At 40.2% G+C, this 20,824-nt stretch overlaps 1 protein-coding gene across 3 annotated transcripts in view; it reads left to right on the top strand.

The window, feature by feature from the left end:
- Positions 1-20,327, top strand: part of SCG3 (secretogranin III) — a 38,878-nt gene extending 18,551 nt beyond the window's left edge. For 2 of the 3 annotated variants that reach the window (XM_043471985.1, XM_043471983.1), the window contains 4 exons: positions 1,129-1,212; positions 2,848-2,985; positions 15,126-15,206; positions 19,728-20,327. In XM_043471985.1, the coding sequence (XP_043327920.1) occupies positions 1,129-1,212; positions 2,848-2,985; positions 15,126-15,206; positions 19,728-19,846 (422 nt within the window). In that variant the 3' untranslated portion in view covers positions 19,847-20,327. Of the gene's footprint in view, positions 1-1,128; positions 1,213-2,847; positions 2,986-15,125; positions 15,207-19,061; positions 19,678-19,727 lie in introns of those variants that run through there. The other variant, XM_043471984.1, reaches the window with a different exon arrangement.
- The last annotated feature ends 497 nt before the right edge of the window (positions 20,328-20,824 follow it).

The raw sequence follows: 20,824 nt of genomic DNA, 5'->3' as shown, positions 1-20,824 counted from the left end.
GTCATCTGCTTCTCCTTGAACTATAGCCCAAGGGATGGGGGAGGCAGACCTGGGTTATTCATGGATTGTACCTCACCAGGCTCATCTGTCCATGGAATTCTCCAGGCAAGAATACTGGAGTGGGTAGCCATCCCCTTCTCCAGGGAATCTTCCCAACCCAAGGATTGAACTGGGGTCTGGGCTTCCCTGGTGGCTCAGCTGGTAAAGAATCCTCCTGCAATGCGGGAGACCTCAGGTTTGATCCCTGAGTTGGGAAGATTCCCTGGAGAAGCAAAAGGCTACCCACTCCAGTATTCTGGCCTGGAGAATTCCATGGACTGTATAGTCCATGGGGTTGCCAATAGTCGGACACGACTGAGCAACTTTCACTTTCTGCCGCATTGCAGGTAGATTCCTTACCATCTGAGCCACCAGGGAAGCCTATTCAGCCACCACTGGAGCCAAATATACTGAGAGTGGGAAAGGTGTGGGCTTTCCAAAGGAAAATCAAAATGTAGTTACCAGGAGACATTGAGTAGACCAAAACCACAGGTGTTCATTATAGTCCCCAACCCTGGATGTGTTCTAGCACTGGCCAGAAATGTAGAAGAGACTTCTGCAACTGACTGACTAGGATGCTGAACTTGAGGACCTCTAACTGTATGCCTTTCCATCCTGAGAGTCAATGATTTCTAGAACTATAATCCATATCAAAGCATCTTGCTAGCAGTGTTTTGCTTTTTTGTTTCGTTTTGGTTTGAGCTGCACTGGGTCTTCTTTGCTCTGTGCAGGCGGCTTTCTCTGGTTGTGATGAGAAGGGGCTACTCTTCACTGTGGGGTGTGGGCTTCTCGTTGTGCTGGCTTCTGTTGGTGCAGAGCTCAGGCTCTAGACACAGGAACTCAGTTGCTGTGATGTACGGGCTTAGTTGCTCCCCGCTTGTGGAATCTTCCCAGACCAGGGATTGAACCTGTGTCCCCTGTGTCGGCAGGCTGATTCTTATCCACTGTACCACCAGAGAAGTCAACTAGCATTGTTAACATTGTGGAATTGCTATTGTGATATTTTGGGTGAGATTTAAACATTTTTAGTAGAATTTTGAAATCATCTTTCAAGACATAACATTTTATTTCTTCTCCTCCCTCTTCCAGAAAACCTGGATGAAACTATTGCTCTTCAGACCAAGAATAAACTAGAAAAAAATGTTACTGACAATAAGAGCAAACTTTTCCCAGGTATGATTTTACTATTTATTTTCCAGCTTTTAGCAAAATAACCCTTTTGAGGGGTAAATCATAAATGTCAGTAAATATTGGTAAAGAATTACAGATTTCAAAAAGTTTGAACATCTGAAATCCAATCAAAGGATTAAGTAGCTATAACCTTGGCCAGTTTCACTACAGAATCTGATCCCAAGAAGCACTGAAATGAAACGAAGGCTTTACTGAAGATTTTTAGGTGGTGGTTTGTTGGTAAAGATGAGAACTGTGTCATAGGTTAAACAATCCTTTCTAAAATTCTCCTTTAGCTATCTTTTTCTCTACCCAGATCACCATCACCCAGACCACTGTCCCTGACCCTCTGTCCCCTCTCTGCTGTTCCCTTCCTTGCTGTCCCCTGCTCTCTCCTCTGGGACAGTCTGTGCCCTGTGTGGGATGACTTATGCACTTGTCTCAGTTTCTTCACCCCTACATCTCCACCCATCACCCTGCTTAGCATGTCAAATGCCATGGGGTAGCCTTTCAGGGATGCAAGATGGGCAAAAAGAGAAAAGATTGCAAAATCTTATACTTTAATTTTGTGTCCCTACCACAGAGGTTATGTACATATATTTGATAGAATACATACCCCTTTAAAATGATGTTTTCAAGCAGTTTTTAGTAACCTGGAAACATTGTTCCATAATGATGCTAATGACAAAAGCAAGGAACAAAATTGTACAACTAGGAAAAAATTATGCATCAAAAATATATATATATATACACACACACACACTACACCACAAAACTAGTAGTGGATATTTTACAAAATAAGACAATAACTGATTTCATTTTTCCTATTTTTCTGTAGTAATAAAACTTTTATTGAAAAAAAAAGCTTATCATTAGACTGCTTGATGTTCCCTAGTTTACTGATCACAGCAATGCATTACAGTTGTTTCCAAGGGGTTACTTACTTCATGGTTTGATTCTTTAATTCAATTAGAAATCAAATCTTTGTCCCCTGCAGTGGAAGCATATGGTCTTAACCATTAGATCACCAGGGAAATCCCACAAATACAGTTATGTTAAGTGAGAAATGAGCAAGGATTATTATTGACAGCAAGGGTCCAATTCTCTTCTTTGTGTTAGGGTGACCAGGGGTAAGGAAGTGTGAAGAAAGAAGTAGGAGAGAAGTCCAGCCACAGCCCCAAATCCTTACATGTTATTCTAACAGACTGTTCTTCAAAAATAACATTGAGGAGAGATGGGGCAACTACAGTTATTTTCATTTTAAATCAAGGCTCAATACTTTGGAAACTGACATATCTCACTTGAGTATCTTTGTTGATTAAAATAAGGAGAATAACACAGTGTGGTAGAATGAAAAAAACAACCAGAATCCAGAAAACTGGGAGTGGGGGAGTTGACCCAGCTCTTCTGCCAACTCAGTGGCTTAGCACATCCCTTCGGCACATCTCTCCCCCCCTTGGGCCTCAGTTTCCTCTTCTGTCAAATGGGGAGCGGGAGGAGTCCGACTAGGTAATCAGTAAGATCCTTCCAGCTCAAAAAATGGTCTGACCTAAAACTATACTATTTCAATAAAATTCATTTCTACATTGGGAATTAATACATGAAATAGAGTTATAACAGTGTACAATCTGATTACAGTGCCATCAGAGAAGAGTCATGAAGAAACAGACAGTACCAAGGAAGAAGCTGCTAAGATGGAAAAGGAATACGGAACCTTGAAGGATTCCACAAAAGATGATGACTCCAACCCAAGAGGAAAGACAGATGAGCCCAAAGGTATGAAATTGACAGCTCTATGTTAACAATTAAGTTGGGGAAGCAAAAACTTTCACTTGAAGGTTGATCCGTAAGGCAAAGTCCCACCAAATCTGAGAAATTAGCACCATCTGTATAGAAAAGATTCATCATGTGGTACTTTATTTGAATAGAAATCTTTTTTAATGGCCTTGAGTCTTCTGGGATGGCAAATTGGTTTCATCTTTTGATGGTCTTTAGTGTCCAGTGAGCTTCTGTGCTTGGGGAGAAACATTCATGACCATTTGCATGTTGTTCAGTGTCTAGTTTCTGAACTTGTAAATTAAGCAATTTTTATTTAAATATAATTGACACTCCTCTAAACAGTCATATACTACTTATTCAACAAAGTCATCAAAATTTACGGATTTAACAAAGCAGATTTGCTTGATCATTTATAGTGATTGCAACCTGAAACTTTCAAAAACTTGATTAACAATAAATCAAATATATCAAATTTCCTTAAATAACCTAAATACTTAAAAAAGAAAAAAAAAAGCACTAAACTAGCTCATTAATTATAAAACCTGTTTTTATCCTTATTCTTTCACATTCCTGGGGTTCAGTTTTTACTCAGCTCTAGTAAGTCTATATAATCTTCTTAGGTTTTGAGACACATTACCATACCCTCAAAGAAAGATACTCTGTTAAGTTGCAAGTTCAAAATCATTAACCCTCAGATTTCAGGTAATCATGTGGGATCTGGATGCATAGTCCAGTGTTTTGAGCCCTTTTAATTACCAAGTGTGCTGGTTATATCATGGAAAATTTATATCTGTTTCTCAGATATTCTTTTTCTGAAACTCAGTGTCTTTACCAGAAGTTGTAAACAGATGGCTTAAACCTACTTTTTTTTTTTTCATTATGATATATTGAACTCTTTGGTATAATTGGAACCTTATTTCTATCTTATCTGTATCTTATTAGTAGGGTCATCTGGAGGTTTCATTCCCTGGAAGCTGAGGGAGTAGAGCTGGATCATTGCTCTATTGGGGGAGATGGTAGCGAGTATGACATTCAACTATTTTATCATCTGGAAACACATCCTTGGGGGCCCTTTTCATTGTTTAGTACATGTAATCATTAGTGACAATGAACTGACAGACTTTGCTTATTTCTTGCTATAATGTAAGGCCACAAAGCTGATCATGTTCATGATATAGCTCTTTTTTAAAAACTTTTTATTTTGTATTGGGATATAGCCAATTAGCAATGTTGTGATCCTTCCAAGTGAACAGCGAAGGGACTCAGTCATACATATTTGCTGTTGTTCAGTCACTAAGTTGTGTCCAACTCCTTGCGACCCCATGAGCTGCAGCACTCCAGGCTTTTCTGTCCTTCACTAACTCCCAGTTTGCTCAGACTCATGTCCATTGAGTCAGTGATGCCATCCAACCATCTCTTAGCTCTTAATTTTGAAGAGACTGACCCACATACAAGTTCCCATCTTTCCTGCTCACACAGATAGAAACAGGTTCACATTCATACTTGTTAATAGACCCATGCTTAAAATATCTGTGTATTAAGTAGAAAAGAAACTAGCTATTTATTACTTTGTAACTTAATTGACAGCAATAACAGTATAAACTATCTCTCATATTAAAAAATTAAAAGATTATACTACTTTCTTTGTTAACGTCCATGCGTGCATGCCAAGTCTCTTCAGTCGTGTCCGACTCTTTGAGACCCTGGACTATAGCCCACCAGTCCCCTCTTTGTTAATATTTTATATTAAGTTTTTCCATTTGTGTAAGTTGTTCCAGTTGACAATAATGGTGATGATGATGATTTTTCTGTTTAAATTGGTTCCAAGTTCCTCCTTTGTCCCTTTTGCACTGTATCCAGTGGTTTTTAAAGCATCTATGCTCTCTGGCAACAAAAGCCTTTTTTAAAAAAAAACTTGAAGTATAGTAATTTACAATGTTGTGTTAGTTTTAGGTGTATAGCAAAATATGTATGTATATTCTTTTCAGATTCTTTTCCATTATAGGTTATTACAAGATAATGACTATAGTTCCCTGTGATATACAGTAGGTCTGCATTGTTTATTTATACATATTAATAGTAGTGGGGGCTTCCCTGATGGCTCAGTGGTAAAGAATCTACCTGCCAATGCAGAAGACTTGGGTTCGATCCCTGGGTCAGGAAGATCCCCTGGAGAAGGAAATGGCAACCCACTCCAATGTTCTTGTCTGGAAATCCCACTGGGCAGAGGAGCCTGGTGGGCTACAGTCCATGAGGTCACAAAGAGTCAGACATAACTTACTGACTAAACAACAATAGCAACAAATATAGTAGTGTATATCTGTTCATCACAAATTCCTAAACAGGCTATTCTAGACCCACTCTGAATTTTCCTGCCCCAAGAGTTGAAATCAATTCTCCTTCAAAGAATTCTGGTTCCTTTATATAGAAAATATAGAAAATTAAATCTAAGTTATACAGGCTCAAATGAGTGGTAATGTTGGCCAAGGGTACTGCTTGTATTTTAGTTGCTGGGACTTTTTAAGACAGGGCCAAAAAGAACTTTTTCTTAATATATGAAGTTCATGTTGATCTTTCCTATCTCATGAAGTTTTAGATTATTATACCTTTCTTCTCTCTAGGCTGGATTTCATAGGCCATCACAAGTTTCTTCTACATTGCCACAGCTGACATGTCAACTCTAATTGTTTGGTAATAGCCTATGTTGGGAAAGGTTATGAGGCTGCATCTGGACTCAGGAGGAAAGAATGTTGCAATGATTGATTAATAGCGTTTGTCATGGGCATGGAAAGGGGGAATTGGTAATATATGTGTCACATTTGGTGAGCAGTCATGCTGCCTTGATACTTCCACACAACCCTGGGTCCACTTTGGATGAGTGGTAAACTTTTTAAAATAGTTTTTTAATTTGCCATCCTAGCTTTTTTTTTTTTTTTTTTTTTTGAGGAAATAGAAAGATGGCTTTAATTGTCAGCCAGGAGAAGGGATAACACAGTAGGCTCGTACCTTAAGAATTGTGCCCCTGCTCCATGAGGGGCCTGGGGGGTCATATAGATGGGGCTTGCAATCAGGGGTAGGAGCTAAAGAACAATGGTGTAAGGATCTTGTATTCTTCTTCCTCTTGCTTTATTGAAAAAAAAAAAAAAACAGTCATAGGCTGGCATCTAGTAGCCTGGCCATCCTAGCATTTTTGAGTGTACAGTTCACTGGCATTAAGTTCATTCATATTTCTGTGCTATGATCACATCATCCATTTCCAGAACTCTTCATCTTGCAAAACTGAAATTCTATACTCATTGAATAGTAACTCCCCATTCTCTCTGCCTCTCCAGCCCCTGGCAACCACTGCTGTATGTTCTGTCTCAATGAGTTTGACTACTGTAGTTACTTCAGATAAGTGGAATCATGCTGTGTTTGTTATTTTGCCACCAGCTTATTTCACTTAACATAATGTTCTCAAGCTTCGTCTATGTTGTAACATGTGTCAGAATTTCCTTCTTTTATCAGGCTGAGTAATATTTCATTGAAGGTAAATACTACACTTTATCCACTTTATGCAGCTGTTTGTCTATGGACACTTGTGTTGCTTCCACCTTTTGGCCATTGTAAACAATGCCTGATGGGTACACAAATATCTCAAGACTCAAAAATCTTTAATTTGGGTAGGGGGAATATTCCTAGAAATGGAATTATTAAGTCATATGCTTCCCTGGTGGCTCAGACGGTAAAGAATCTGCCTGCAATGCAGGAGACCCTAGTTCTATCCCTGGGTTGGGAAGATCTCCTGGAGAAGGCAATGGCTATCCACTCCAGTATTCTTGCCTGGAGAATTCCATGAAGAATGAAGAGAGGAGGCTGGTAAGTTATAAGTAAGTCCATGGGGTTGCAAAGAGTCAGAGATAACTGAGCATACACATAATTCTATTTTTAATTTTTTGAGAAACCACTGTTTTCCATAGTGGTTTCACCCTTTTACATTCCCACCAACAGTGTGCAAAGGTTTCAATTTCACCACTTCCTCACCAACACTTTTATTCTCTGGGTTTGTTTGTTTGTTTTGTTTTTATGGTAGCCATCCTAATGGATGTGTGGTGGGGGATGAGTGGTGAACTTTTGAAGGATAGCTAACCAGGAAAAGAATGGTCCTGTGGCATGAGCTAGAGAGCTGGGAATATTGGGCAGCACAGAGGACTCCAGCTCAGAGTGCCTGAATCATGTCCTCTGGGAGCAGCCCACATGTGATGCCTGTCCCCTAGAACACCATGTGCCATCATCCAGGAATCATGCTCATTGCTTAGGACAACACTTTATATTGCTGTGCAAACCCTAGGAATGGGTTCTCCCAGGTCTCTTTGCTTGTTTTAAGAAAGCATTATGTAGAAAAGGAATATGCAGGAGTTGATTCTTGGTAACTCACTACTTCCTATTTAGGATGTAAGTGTTTGGAGACTAGTGATGAGGTTAGATTTTCATTAGGGTTTCCATTAGGTAATAATGGGGAGAGACAAGGTTAAAACTCCATGCATTCGGAGTTGAACCCTTGTAATGGGCTCTCTTGAAACATTAAGAAAAGAGTAGGGATTCAGGGCTAAAATTAATCCCACACCCACCCCCCGCTCCATTATTTAGAGACTTAATTTATTCATGCTATCCTCTTTACTCTGGAATAAGAAAAACTGATCCTAGTACAGTTTAGAGAACACCAAACTGAGCTTAAGCCACAGGCCAACATTTCTTGGGAAAAATGCAATTAATGCCCAAAAGGACATATTATGACATACATCTTTGTATTGTGTTGTATTATGACATACAACTTTGTATTCATAGTTGCTTTATTTGTACTTTTTTCTCAAAGGCTACTTTTCTTCTCTGATATAAAACTCAGTGAGAAAACACCTGTTGTGTCTAGGCTGAAAAATAAAAGAATCATGTGGGCGAAGGCAGGGTTGGCTGGATTTCCTGAGACATTTATTCAGTAATAAACATTTATTCCAATAGCAGCCTTGGCACTATGCTCAGAAAGCTGCAGAAGGAATTTAAGGACCAATGCCTGCTTTTGAGGACACAAGATAGCTCTGAAATGACCTAAGAATAGCTCTTAAGTCATATGTAGGCAAGTACAATGTAAGTCACATATGTATCTCCCTTACTGTGAGTCAGAAGTATATACAACAGGCTCTCTTCAGAGAGAAAGCAGGAGAACTTACAGAGCAGAACAAGAAATGAGGTAATGGCTCAGCTAAAACCACTTAAGGAAATAATTAGAAACAGGACACATTGGCAGGAAAATCTTTAGGGAGTCTGTTTTGGTCTTGTGACATGGGGTGATGGCTCCATCTAACCACAGCAAATATTGATTAACCATGCCAAGTGTATGCTGGGGCCTGTGAGGAAAGGGAATAATACCAAAACAACAAAAATAGCATACATTTCTATCACTCTTCAACTTATAAAGAAGTCCACATGCATCTCACTTCAGGTTTAATGCAAAAAGTCCTATTTAATTGCCAGTGATGGAACATCATATATTCATCTTTATAAATATTGTAGCCTATTCAAACTCTTGCTTTCTACAGGGACTCACACTAAGAATAATATTTTAAGATATTGATTTCTAGTTGATGCAGTTATTTGAATGATCTAATCATTATTCCTAAATATAGGGAAATGCCAGTGAAATCAAATTTACTCCAATTTCAGCCATATCTATAAAGGTGCCTAATGTTTCAATTAAATTGCTCTCTGGAGACCAAAGAACTTTGAAAGTTTATTCCATGATCTAAGTGTGGTTATTTTTGCCAGTTTGATGATTACTCTTTCACTTTTGCTCTATGAGTCACTGAAAATCTTTTTTTTGAATCATCCAAGGGATGAAATAAGCATTACCATACCCATAAACTCATTCCAGTGCTATCATTTGTCAATTTTATGGCTAGATAATAGAATTAAGTTGAAAAAGATGATCTCTAAGATAACTTTCCCCTAAATAACCTATCACTCCCCTATCTTCTTTACAGAAGCCAAAAAAGAGAAAGCAGCTTATTTAATTAATAAATTGATAATAAAGTCGACTAACTCATGGGACTGCTTTTATTTTTAAAGCAACATAAGAGGAGAAAATTCATGCCTTTATGAAAGCCCCAAGGCATTCTGTTAGAAAGGTCCAAAAATAGTGAAGCTGTCTTCTCCCAGTGAGTCAGCAAATGTGCCAGGAGCTCAGGCAGGCCAGAGACCTACCACCAACACAAGACTGTGCAGGAAAACAAAGGAGAATTTCTCCCCATGTGTAGAAACCACGGGTCTTCTTTTCAGAATTCACTCCTTAATTTACAAATAAGTAAACCAAGGTTCTGACTTCACAGGTGGTGCTAGTGGTAAAGAACCCACCTGTCCATACAGGAGACATAAGAGATGCAGGTTCAGTCCCTGGGTTGGGAAGATCCCCTGGAGGAGGATCTTCAGTATTCTTGCCCACTCCAGTATTCTTGCCTGGAGAATCCCATGGACAGAGGAGCCTGGCGGGCTACAGTCCTTGAGATCGCAAAGAGTCGGACACGACTAAGGCAACTTAGCCACGGCAGCAAACCAAGGTTCAGAAGATGAACTGATTCACCCAAGAGCTCATAGGCAAATAGTGACAGAGCTGGGCTTGAACTTCTGTCCCTTGGCTCCCACCACTGCTCATCCCTCCTAGCATCCCATGCTGCATCTTGCAGGCATGTCAAGTGGCATCACTTTGCACAAACTCTTTTGTTCTGTTTTTGTTTGTGCTTCAACTTGCAGAATCTTAGTTCCCCAACTAGGGATTGAACCCAGGAATCCCCAGGATTGACCACCAGAGAATTCCCACCGAAATTTTTTAACTGAATGGCTCTGGGACCCATCTTAGCATCCATGATACCACTATCAGTTGCTTTGTTCAAATCTGTACTTGTACAATCTTTACTACACAGAATCTTAAGCAATATATCAAACAATTTTCACAAGCACTGTTTTTGAACATCTAATATCTTTGGTATATCCAATATTCAGTAGGTTAAACATACTGATTTCTACAGAGTTGGGGTTTTTTGTTTGCTGGTTTTGTTTGTTTGTTTTTTTTTTTTTTTTGGAGGGGGATGTTGGCAGATCACAGGAGCATATCAGAATCGGAACAAATTCATGTATATACAAGGATATTTCTCTTGCAGGGCTGAGAACCAGAACAGTCAGAAAAGCAGGGCTACATCTTGACTCTGGCCCTCTTCCCATCTGCTGCAGCATATGTTTTAAGGCTTGTGCCATATTACCTCAGCCATGAGCTATTTTTTTCCAAAGGAAGCTGAAATTAATTTGAAAATAGGCCAGCTTTCCAAAGTGGACTCTCATGGGCTTTCAGCGCACACTGTGTAAATAAAAGATTTGCTTTACAGCTCCTGAGAAGAGGAAATGTAAATAGGAACCAGCTGCTTCTCTGAGGGCAGAGAGACACCTGATTTTATTCCTGTTTTTTCCAGTGCACCAGCAAATGTTGTGGGGGCGGGGGGGGGAGGTTCAGTATGTGTTAAAGTGGTTCCCAAACTTTGCCCCGCATTCAAATGAACTCAGGATTGTTAAAAAAGAAAGAAAGAAAAAAAGAAAAATCCTGATACTTAGTCTCTCCTCCAGATATTCTGATGTAATTGGTATGAGGAGTTGACTTGGGCATCAGGATTTTTAAAAGCTCTCCCAAGTGAATCCAATGTGCAGCCAAAATGGAGAAACACTGCCTCTTGGTTGGCCGGTTTGGTAACGACAACAACAGGCACTAAATCTCTAGTCTCAAGGGTGAATTTTACCCAGTTCCATTCATTAGAGGCCCCAGATCCATTCTGGTTCAGCTTCAGGTTCAGGTTCTGACCCTTACTCAGCTGTCTGCTTGGGCACAGGGTGTCTGCTACCCTCTCAGAGCCTGAGTTTCCTCATGGGTGAGATGGGACCAATAATGCTGATTTCATAGAGCTCTGTGAAGATTAAATGCATGTGAATATAGTTTGTTTAGCACATTCATAGGTGTTTTAAATTGTTTCTGATGTAACTACCATTTAAATTCATCACCATTAAATTTCGAGTCTTGTAAATAAGTAATTCATATTTTGAGGAAGGAAGGAAAGAAGGCAGCAGGGAGGAAGGAAGACCTATACAGTTTATTCTTCTTTAAAATTATAGTTTCCCTGGTTTGAATTCCATGCTCACCAAACAATCTTCTGCTTATGATTAGCTTCTATGTAAGAAAGCTTCATCCATTTACTTGTTGAACAAATATTTATTGAGTGTCTATTGTGTCAAGCTTTATTCTAGACATGGGGGTACATTAACAAACAAGAACTATTTCTAAGGGAGGAAGATAAATAATAAAGTTAATAAATTATATGATATGATATGATAGAAAGTGATAAATATAAAGCAGAAAATGGGAACGAGGGTGATGAGGGGGTTCCATTTTAAGTTAGGGAAACTGTCCTAATCCATATGTTATGATCCACAGAATAGTAGTCTTCTTTTAAAATGTATATTTCTTTATTGGCCTTCACCTGGTCTTAGCTGTGGCACGTGGGACCTTCCATCTTTGTTGTGGCATGTGGGATCTTTAGCTGCGACATATGGACTCTTATTTGCAGCATGTGGCAGTTCCTCGACCAGGGATTGAACCCAGGACCCCTGCATTGGGATCTTAGAGTCTTAGCCACTAGGCCACCAGGGAAGTCCCAAGATTAACAAACAAAAACACAAAAGAATTTGTGCAAAGTGATGCCTTTTAATGAATTACAGTTTAGTTTCCTTTAATTTGCAGTAAATTCATTCTTTGTTGTGGGTTGATAATGTTAATATGGTGAATAAAATTATTTTTCATGCATTTCATACTTTTAAAATTCAACACCATTTTTATAGGTTATTGGTCACTGAGCAAAAACCAACCTGACAAGATGATGCTGGGTCTCCCTATTTCCAGTCATCTTAGGTTGGGTTCCCTCCAAAGCAGATGCCGAGAAGGGGGTTTGAGGTGGAATTTTTAATCAGGAGGGGACCTCAGGAAGCTCTACTGGGGGACAGGTCTATGAGACAGGGGAGGCAAAGGAGCCACTACAGTGTGTTAATGAGCAGACTCCAACTGTAGGCGGTGAGACTCAGACCTCTGGGGATCATGTGGAATGAGCCCAAGGAAGCTGGAGTGTATATCTGCCAAATCTGTCCACCCTCAGCTGAGGGCTCCTATATTAGCATACCTGGAATAATGGAAGCCTGAGGGTGGGGAATCAACAGTGTCCGCTACACTATGATCAAAACCTCATATTTATATTTTACTTTCCTAATTGAGAATTTTTAATGCAATATATAAACAGAAACTACACTGTGATACTCCTTTTCTCAAATAAGTAAGTTCTCCACAGGGTGTGGAGAAAAGGGAACCTTCCTACATTGTCGGTGGGAATGTAAATTGGTGCAAGCACCATGGAAAACAGTTTGGAGGTTCTTTAAAAAACTAAAAATAGAACTGCCAGATGATCCAGCATTTCCACTCCTGGGCAAATATCAGAGAAAACTAACACAAAAATATACATGTACCCAGTGTTCATAGCAGCACTATTCACAATAGCCAAGACATGGAAACAGCTTAGATGTCCATCAACAGATAATGAATAAAGAAGATGTGGTACATACATACAATGGAATACCACTCAGCTATAAAAAAGAATGGAGTAATGCCATTTGCAGCAACACCGATGGACCTGTAGATTATCATGTTAAGTGAAGTCAGAAAGAGGAAAGTCAAAGGCTGTTATGATATCACTTATATGTGAAAGCTAAATATGATACAAATATCTATGAAACTGAAACAGACTCACAGACATGAAAAACAGATGTGGTTGCCACTGCTGGGGGATGAGGGGTGTGGGTAGGGGGATGGATTGGGAGTTTGCAATTAACAGATGCAAACAATTATATATAGGAAGGATAGACAACAAGGTCCTACTGTATAGCACAGGAAACTATATTCAATATCCTGTGATAAACAGTAATGGAAAAGAATATATATATGTATGACTTAATCACTTTGTTGTGCAGCAGAAATTAACACATTGTAAAAATATGGTTCGATAAAATAAATTTTAAAAAATAAAATAAGCTCTCCATATTAGGATATGATATCACAGGTAAGACTGTGGGAAGAATGCTTAAAATTATTCAAAGAACAAGACTATTTTCACACATCCTCAAATGTTTTAGAAATTCCAATTACCTGATGTGCTAATGACAAATCATTATTAACTGTTCATTAAAGCAAACCCTTTGAGAAACACTAATTTGATTTGAACTCATTTAAAATAATGAAATTGCGTTCTTTAGAAATAGTCTACGCTGATTTCTTTCCTTGTTCAAAATGCCTTTTCTAACAGAATACAAAATAGAGAACACTGGTTTGGGGTTTTGTTTTGTTTGTTTGTTTTGTTGTTATTGTTGTTACCAAATCCAGATGTTCTTCCTACAAAAGGGCAATAGACAGTGAAAATCTCTACATTCTTTGTGTTGCAATGTTATGACATCAGTTGGCGGACATCGGTCTTTCATGTGCTTTAACATTCTTAAAAGCAAAGAGTTAAAATCAAGGCTTTTTCTACACAGGCAGTTGAAGTGAATATGGACTAGAAATTGTGACTCTCTCCTTTTGTTCACTCATGTCTTTTTGCAAAGGAGTTTCTTTGTGCTTCTTTGGGGACCAGTTGACATGCAACCCAGTGGGAAGGTAAGAGTGGGCTTACAAGATGAGGAAGATACTCAGGAAGTCGCTTAGGTAAATGTGGTGGAAACTGAAACAGCAGCAAACCTTAAGGCAACGTTACCATTCATGGACTGTGGTCAGATGTTCCCAGCTTCAAGCCTGGCTCTACTACTTACTAGCCTTGTGATCTTCAGCATGTTACTTCCTGTCTCTAAGTCTCAGTTTCTTCACCTCTAAAATGGGGATTAAAGAGGTCTAGCTCAAAAGGTTGTTGTGATGAGTAAAAGAGATCATGTATTTGGGGGCAGAAAACACAGCCACTGGTACATGGTAAGCACATAGTACAGGAAGCTCAACCAAGAGGTCGGGTGAGGGGACTAGAGGCATTAGGGCTCAAAGAGGGTGCAGAACAGATGGTCCCCACACTCAGCCCTGGCAGCTATTGCTTCTGCAAAGGCCCTGGACTTGGAAGGCGTTTTTCCCTTGGGTCATCCAGTATTCTTCAGGTCACCTGATCTCTTGATGCAGACACTCTAAGCATTAGGGACTCATCTGATTAAGGAGATGGTTGACTCTTTGATACAAAACAAGGCTACATCAGTGTCCATGTCTGAATACAAGTCTTTTCTTTTAGACAAGTAGCAGGTAGCAGAAACTTAGCCAGACTATAGAGTCCTAATTTCACCTCTGTTATTTCCTGTATGGCCTCAGCCAAATCACTTAGACTCTCTGAGCCTTAGTTTCCTCGTCTCTAAGCTGATGATAATACCTACACACTACAGACAACAGTGCATCTAAAGGGGTGTCACAGAGCGGATACTTCAGTGATGCCCATATTCTCCTGCTACACTTAAAGCCTATCAGAGAGGTTTACATCCAGGGGAGTTTTATTAATACTAGAATGAGTTCTAAAGTTCTCTATCCAAGCCTTGAAATGAGGTCCAGGTCTTCTTTTCACCTGAGTGTTTACACACTCCCTCCCAGATTGGGCAGAAGGCCTGTGTGCAGCTTATCCAAAGCCACAAACTTGGACTTATCACTTATTTGGTGTTGAATTCTTAAGTATCTGCCACTCTGATTTAGTTCTTGACCTGATAATACACCTTAGTTTGAAAGAACCATACCTAACCGGAGATGAACCAATCCATCCAGTGAACTGAATCAAACTCTTCTTTGCCAATATAAACTGCATTTATTTGTGTGTGGGGGATAATGGCCCCTTGATGTTACCAACTTGGACCTGCCTCCTGGATGCTTATCCCTGTTAGGGACACTCTCCAACAAGTGCTCGATAAGTCCAATGTTTGTTCATGGTCTCTAACAGAAGTGTGATCTTTACAAAGAGATACAGATGGTTTTTATGAGTGTTTAATATAGGTGCTCTTAACTTTTTCAGGGAAAACAGAAGCCTATTTGGAAGCCATCAGAAAAAATATTGATTGGTTGAAGAAACACAACAAAAAGGAAAATAAAGAAGGTAAGGATTTAGTGTGGTTGTTAATTGCAAACATCACCCATTTGTTAGGAGCTCTTATTTTGTATTTTTTTTTATTAGCCACGCAGTTTGCAGGGTCTTAGTTTCCCAACCAGGGATCGAACCCAGGCCCCTAGCAGTGAAAACACAAGAGTCCTAACCACTGGACCACTAGGGAATTCCCAGGAACTGTTATTAAAGACTCTCATAGTCAAATTAGGCTAAAGTCCCCTCTCAGCCCAAAAGACTTTTGGCACCACGCTTCAGATGCAAAAGGGAACAGACCTCCATTTCTCTCAATTTTCAAATCATCCTTTCAAGCAAAGGCATTTTCTTTTCTTTTCCATTTTGTTATGAAAAAATGTCAAACAGAAGCAGAGAAAATAGTATAATAAATCCCCATGGTCCCATCACCCATCTTCAGTAATTATCAACATTTTGTCAATCTTCTTTTGTCTATCCCCTCCCCTTTTCTTAGAGTATCTTAAACATTTCCTGAGCTCCTATTGCGTGCACCCTGCAGTCACAAAGGCAGTCACTCACTAACTTAAAACAAACCACAGAACCAGACTCTGTTCTGAGTGTCAGAAATGTGAAGGACCATACAATGCAGCACCCCCTACCCCCTGCCAAATTACTCACACCATCAATAAGGCTCCAGTGGGCCTCCCTCAGGACTAACATGATAAGCATGGTGGTTAAGAGATGAGAGGGCACATCTCTCTATACTCGGAGAAAGGGCTGCAGGAAAGCCTGTGCTGGAAAGGCAAGGAAGAACTTTTGAGTGAGGAGAGGTGGAGGCTGAGGGAACACTGAGCACAAAGACATAAATGGACAAAAGAGAGTGATGTATTCTGAGAACAGGAGCCATTCATTTTCCCAGGAGCACTGGGGTGCTCTGTTGGGAGGACCGGCAGACAGAGCCGGGGAGATGGGCAGTAGCCAAGTCAGGAAAAGGCTTGTGCACCCTGCAGAGGAGGTTAATTTTAGCCAGAGGAGACTAAATCAGGGCTTAATTAGGTTAACGACTGAGAAGTCTTTCTGGCAGCAGTGTGGTTACAGATTGAAAAAATAAAACCCCAGAAGCCAGGCAAGAGATAGGAGGCAAGGATTTGGAGCAGGTAGGATGGGGCTTAAACAGGGAGAAAGAAGAAAGGAGAAACTCCAGAGCCACATGGAGAGAGGATTCTAGTATGATTCCCAGGGGTCTGGCCAGAGTAGTTGCAAAGTGATGCTTTTAAAATGAGAGGAGCAGAGCTTTTCAAACTTGAAAATGCATTCATGTCACCTGCCAGATCTCCTAATGCCCACAGGACCACAAAGTCAAACTCAAGGGGCAGGACCCAGGCATCAGTATTTTTTAAGCTCTCATAATTCCACTGTACAGCCAAGTTTGAGAACCGATGAGATAGAACACAGTGGGAACAAGAGGTGTTTTCAGCACTCCTTTAGCCTGTGACCATACAAGTTGAGCAAGATGGAAATTATTATCAGGCCTTTATACATACTTTATTTCATTTGGTTCAAAGTGATATGAATTAGCCAGCTGTCAGTTCCATTAAAAGTCACATGAACCATATTTCACCAATCTGTCATTCGTTGAAAAATGCACCATTGCTTCATGTACCACTTCAAAAGAAAAATTATAACATGCCATTAATAATGGCAAAGAGTTTAAAATTATTTTTAAAGTTTATCTTAGCATCAGTATAATACAGTACGTACCAAAATGCATTCAGTATGTACCAAAATTCAGTGTAAATTGTATGCACCAACCATAGTATTTGTTCTTTCTTTCACTGATTAACACGCAAATCTGACTTATGGTCATAACTGGCAACATCCTGCAATTCAATCTTTCTGTTCTAGAAACGACCAACTACTAAAGCATGGAACTCTAGTGCTTGCATATTGGAGGCTCTATGAACAAACTTCAGAATGACAGTGTTGGGTTTGGGCTTCTTTCTGCCTCTAGGAAGTGAGGGTGACATGCATTTCACCCTTCTCAAGCAGAAACAGAGAGCTCTTCCTCCACTACGTTTATATGTGCTCTGCCTGATCTGGGTCATCTCTCAGTCTGCGGAGCCTCAGGTCCTAGAGCCAACAGTGGCTGGGACACTGTGAACAGGAAATCTTACCATTGGTTCTGACCTTCCTTACCCTCTGCAGATGCCCTTTGCTTGACAGAGGCCTGGGGTGACCTGAATCTACTTCCCAAATTCAGGAAAGGGAGGTCCACACCATGTGACAATGAAGAGAATAATGAAATCTTGAGCAGGCTTAAAAAGAAAGTCAAAAAAGCAAATCACAGCCCTTATCCTTCTTGAGTCTTAACTACCTTAAAACCATTTTAAGTTAGCAAGGTAGCACTCCTGGCGCACTCTAACCGCCAGCTAGGGCAGAACCGGGAGGGACTCTGACAGCCTTTCCTCTGCACCGCGCTGGATTTCCACCCCCATTTTCACACAGTGACGGCCATGTCATAAAGAGAGCATTTTTCCATTTCAAAAGAAAGCAAAATATTTTCCTGTTTGTCTATTCAAATCATCTGTTCACAGATGTTTTTGGGGAGTTTGCCTTTTGTCCCACTAGAGATACTGACCCAGAACCAGTTCTGAAAAGCCAGGGTTATTAATAATTTGAACTAGTGTCTCTCGGTGCCCTGTGAGTTAGTCAGGAAGCCACTTGTGAGGTGCGCACAAGATATACGCTCAGCCTGATTCTGTAACTCATGCCTGAGAGAAAGGGAAAGTCAAAACTGAAACACAATAGAGCCTCCAAACACTTATTGAATGTCCTGCATGTGTTAGATGCTTCCCATTCAGTACTTCAAGGCCATAGAATGATCAAAGCAGTGACTACAGACAGACCTGAATTCAGAACCTGATTCTCTCATAACCCGAGCGAGTGACGTACCTCCTCTGTCCTGTCTGTTCATCTCTGAAACGGGGACACTAACGCTTTCCTCGTGGGGTTTTGTGAGGAGCAAATAAGACGCGGTTGTAAACCGCTCGGTGCTGCTAGTTATCTCTTCAGTCGTCATGCCCGTCAAACCAAAAGGAGCAAATGCCCTCCTAACAACCTCTCTCTGCGCCTCAGCTCACCTTGATATGATAAACACCTGATCCTTGTAAAGAGGTCCTTCAGGTCTGGTTTTCCTTTCATGCAGAGGCTTAAAGATGCCCGGGTGACCCAGGTTCAGCTTCTATTCAGGCTGCCTGAAGGTGGCCATGGAATGCTCAGAGCTTTTGTACCGCTGCGCCCGCCCCCCCTTCTCTTCCTTTTACAAACTGACAGAAGGCAGAACTTTGTTCCAGGGGCTGCCGACAGCCAAGATGAATGGCATGGCACCCAAGAAACTCGGCCTCAGGCAGCTCACGGTCTGGGGGGGTGTCGTGGAAGACCTACCAACCCAATCGTGGGGGTCGTGTGTCATTCATTTTGATACCTCCCTAGAATGTATTGTATGTAGCGATTTAAAATGATGTTTCTGAAGAATATCAATGTTCACTGTGTAAACTGAGTGAAGGGAATTAGTTATTAATATGAGGTTAAATGTACCCTGTGATCACAACTGTGTTGAGATATACATTGAAAAGCTAAAAGGAAACAGAACAAAATATCCACTGTGGTTATCAATGATAATAGAATCCAGGTGATTTAAATACTAATTTAGTGCTTCTATATTTTCCATATTTTAAAACAACAAGCATATAACACTTAAAGCATCAAGGGAAGATGTGGGGTTTTTTTCCAAGCCTTCAGAAAGATGCCACTAGCAGCCTCCTTGTTTGGTTGAGGATCTCTTTGTTTTTTGTGGATGGTTCAATGGTTTACATAAATTTTTTGTTTAAGTAGGACAGAGGAACCACAAAGAGGTTATGGTTTCGCTTTTCACTCCCTGCATACAATTCAAACAACATGAAAATCAAGGTAATTCTTAATATGGAAAAAAAAGTGGGTTGTCATAGCAACATGGGCTTAACCAGTGTAACAAGTTGAAGAAGTCAGAGCACCTGGTTCTGATCATAACTGTTACTAGCTGTGTGACCTTAAATAAGGAACTTAAGCTTTAGGATCCTGTTACCCACAGTGTGTTTCCTGGACCGGCAGCATCAACATCTTTTGAAACCTTGTGTAAAATGCAGAATCTGGTCCCCCTCCCCTGCTCAGGCCTACTGAATACAGATCTGCAAGTTCCCAAGAGCCCCAGGTGATTGATATAAACATTAAAGTTTGTGGAGCCCGGGTTTATGAATATGTTCCCTTTCTGGTCAAATGAGGGTTATTCTCCCCACCTGAATGCCTCAAAAAGTTGTGATGAAAAGCAGATGGGATAATATAATGCATATAAACATGATTTGAAGCTGCAAACTACTGCAACAATGCCAAGATCTAAAATGCCTTCCATTGTGAAAGATGGGCATGGTAACTGTTTTGCACAAAATGTTCGCCAATAGCAATCAGTGTAATGGATTGTGCTTTCCTGATCTTTGCTCATGATACTTGAATAATATTTTCCAGATTATGACCTTTCAAAGATGAGGGACTTCATCAACCAACAAGCTGATGCTTATGTGGAGAAAGGCATCCTTGATAAAGAAGAAGCTGATGCTATTAAGCGTATTTACAGTAGCCTGTAAAAATGGCAAATGACCCAGGAGTCTTTTAACTGTTTCAGAAAATGTAGTGTAGCTTAAAACACTTCTAATTCTGTGATTAAAGTTATTTTGACCCAATGATTATTAGAAAGTCCTGAATTTACAGTAGTTACTCTTAAAAGTGGTTAAAACAATAGCTTTCTTGCCGTAAATACTATCTGAAAAGTAAAGTTGTATGTAAGCTGAGAGTTTGTATATAGAATTCTTATTTCCTTATAGATTTACATTTTATAACCAGATATATGTTGCTTTGGAAAAGCCTGTAATGGAGTGAACCTAAAGCTGAACCCTCATTTCACTGTGTCACGCATACAAGTACCCTCCTTGAAGAATTAGGGGGCTCTGTTTTCAAGGCATGCTGGGTACCAAAGCACCTCATAGACTATCTGTTACAAGATGTCACTTCTGTACCTCTTCCCTTTTGGGAGCTGAAATAAATTCACATTTCCTCGAAGCCTCTAGAGCTTAAAGTGTAGCTATCAGCTTTTTTGGCTGGCTCTTTATCAGACCCAATGGCACAAAAAGGAACCTGAAAAATAGGCATAGGATTTGCTGGATTTATTAACCATTTCTCCCCACTCTCAACATTTCCTATTAGTGGGATTTCAGAAATTGAGTTTTTCTCTTAAGAGGGATACCGAACTATATACTCTCCAAGAAGACAAATGAGGTCATAAAATACTACATAAAGCAAGGTAAAAATTGATGCCAGACTCAAGTTATCCAAACTGAATTTGATCCAAGCCAAGGTTTCTCAACAGAGAGCAAGAGAACTAGGGAGTAGGGCAGATAGATGTGTGTGTGCTTGACTCTTAGCAAACCCATGGACTGTATCCTGCCAGACTCCTCTGTCCATAGAGTTTTCCAGACAAGAATACTGGAATGGGTTGCTATTTCCTCCTTCAGGGAATCTTCCTGACCCAGGGATTGAACCCACGTCTCTTGCATCTCCTGCATTGG

This window comes from Cervus canadensis, chromosome 6, assembly GCF_019320065.1.
Source record: "Cervus canadensis isolate Bull #8, Minnesota chromosome 6, ASM1932006v1, whole genome shotgun sequence".
Lineage (NCBI taxonomy): Eukaryota > Metazoa > Chordata > Mammalia > Artiodactyla > Cervidae > Cervus > Cervus canadensis.
Note: the sequence above shows the minus strand (reverse complement) of the source record. Positions and strands in the feature narration are given on the sequence as shown.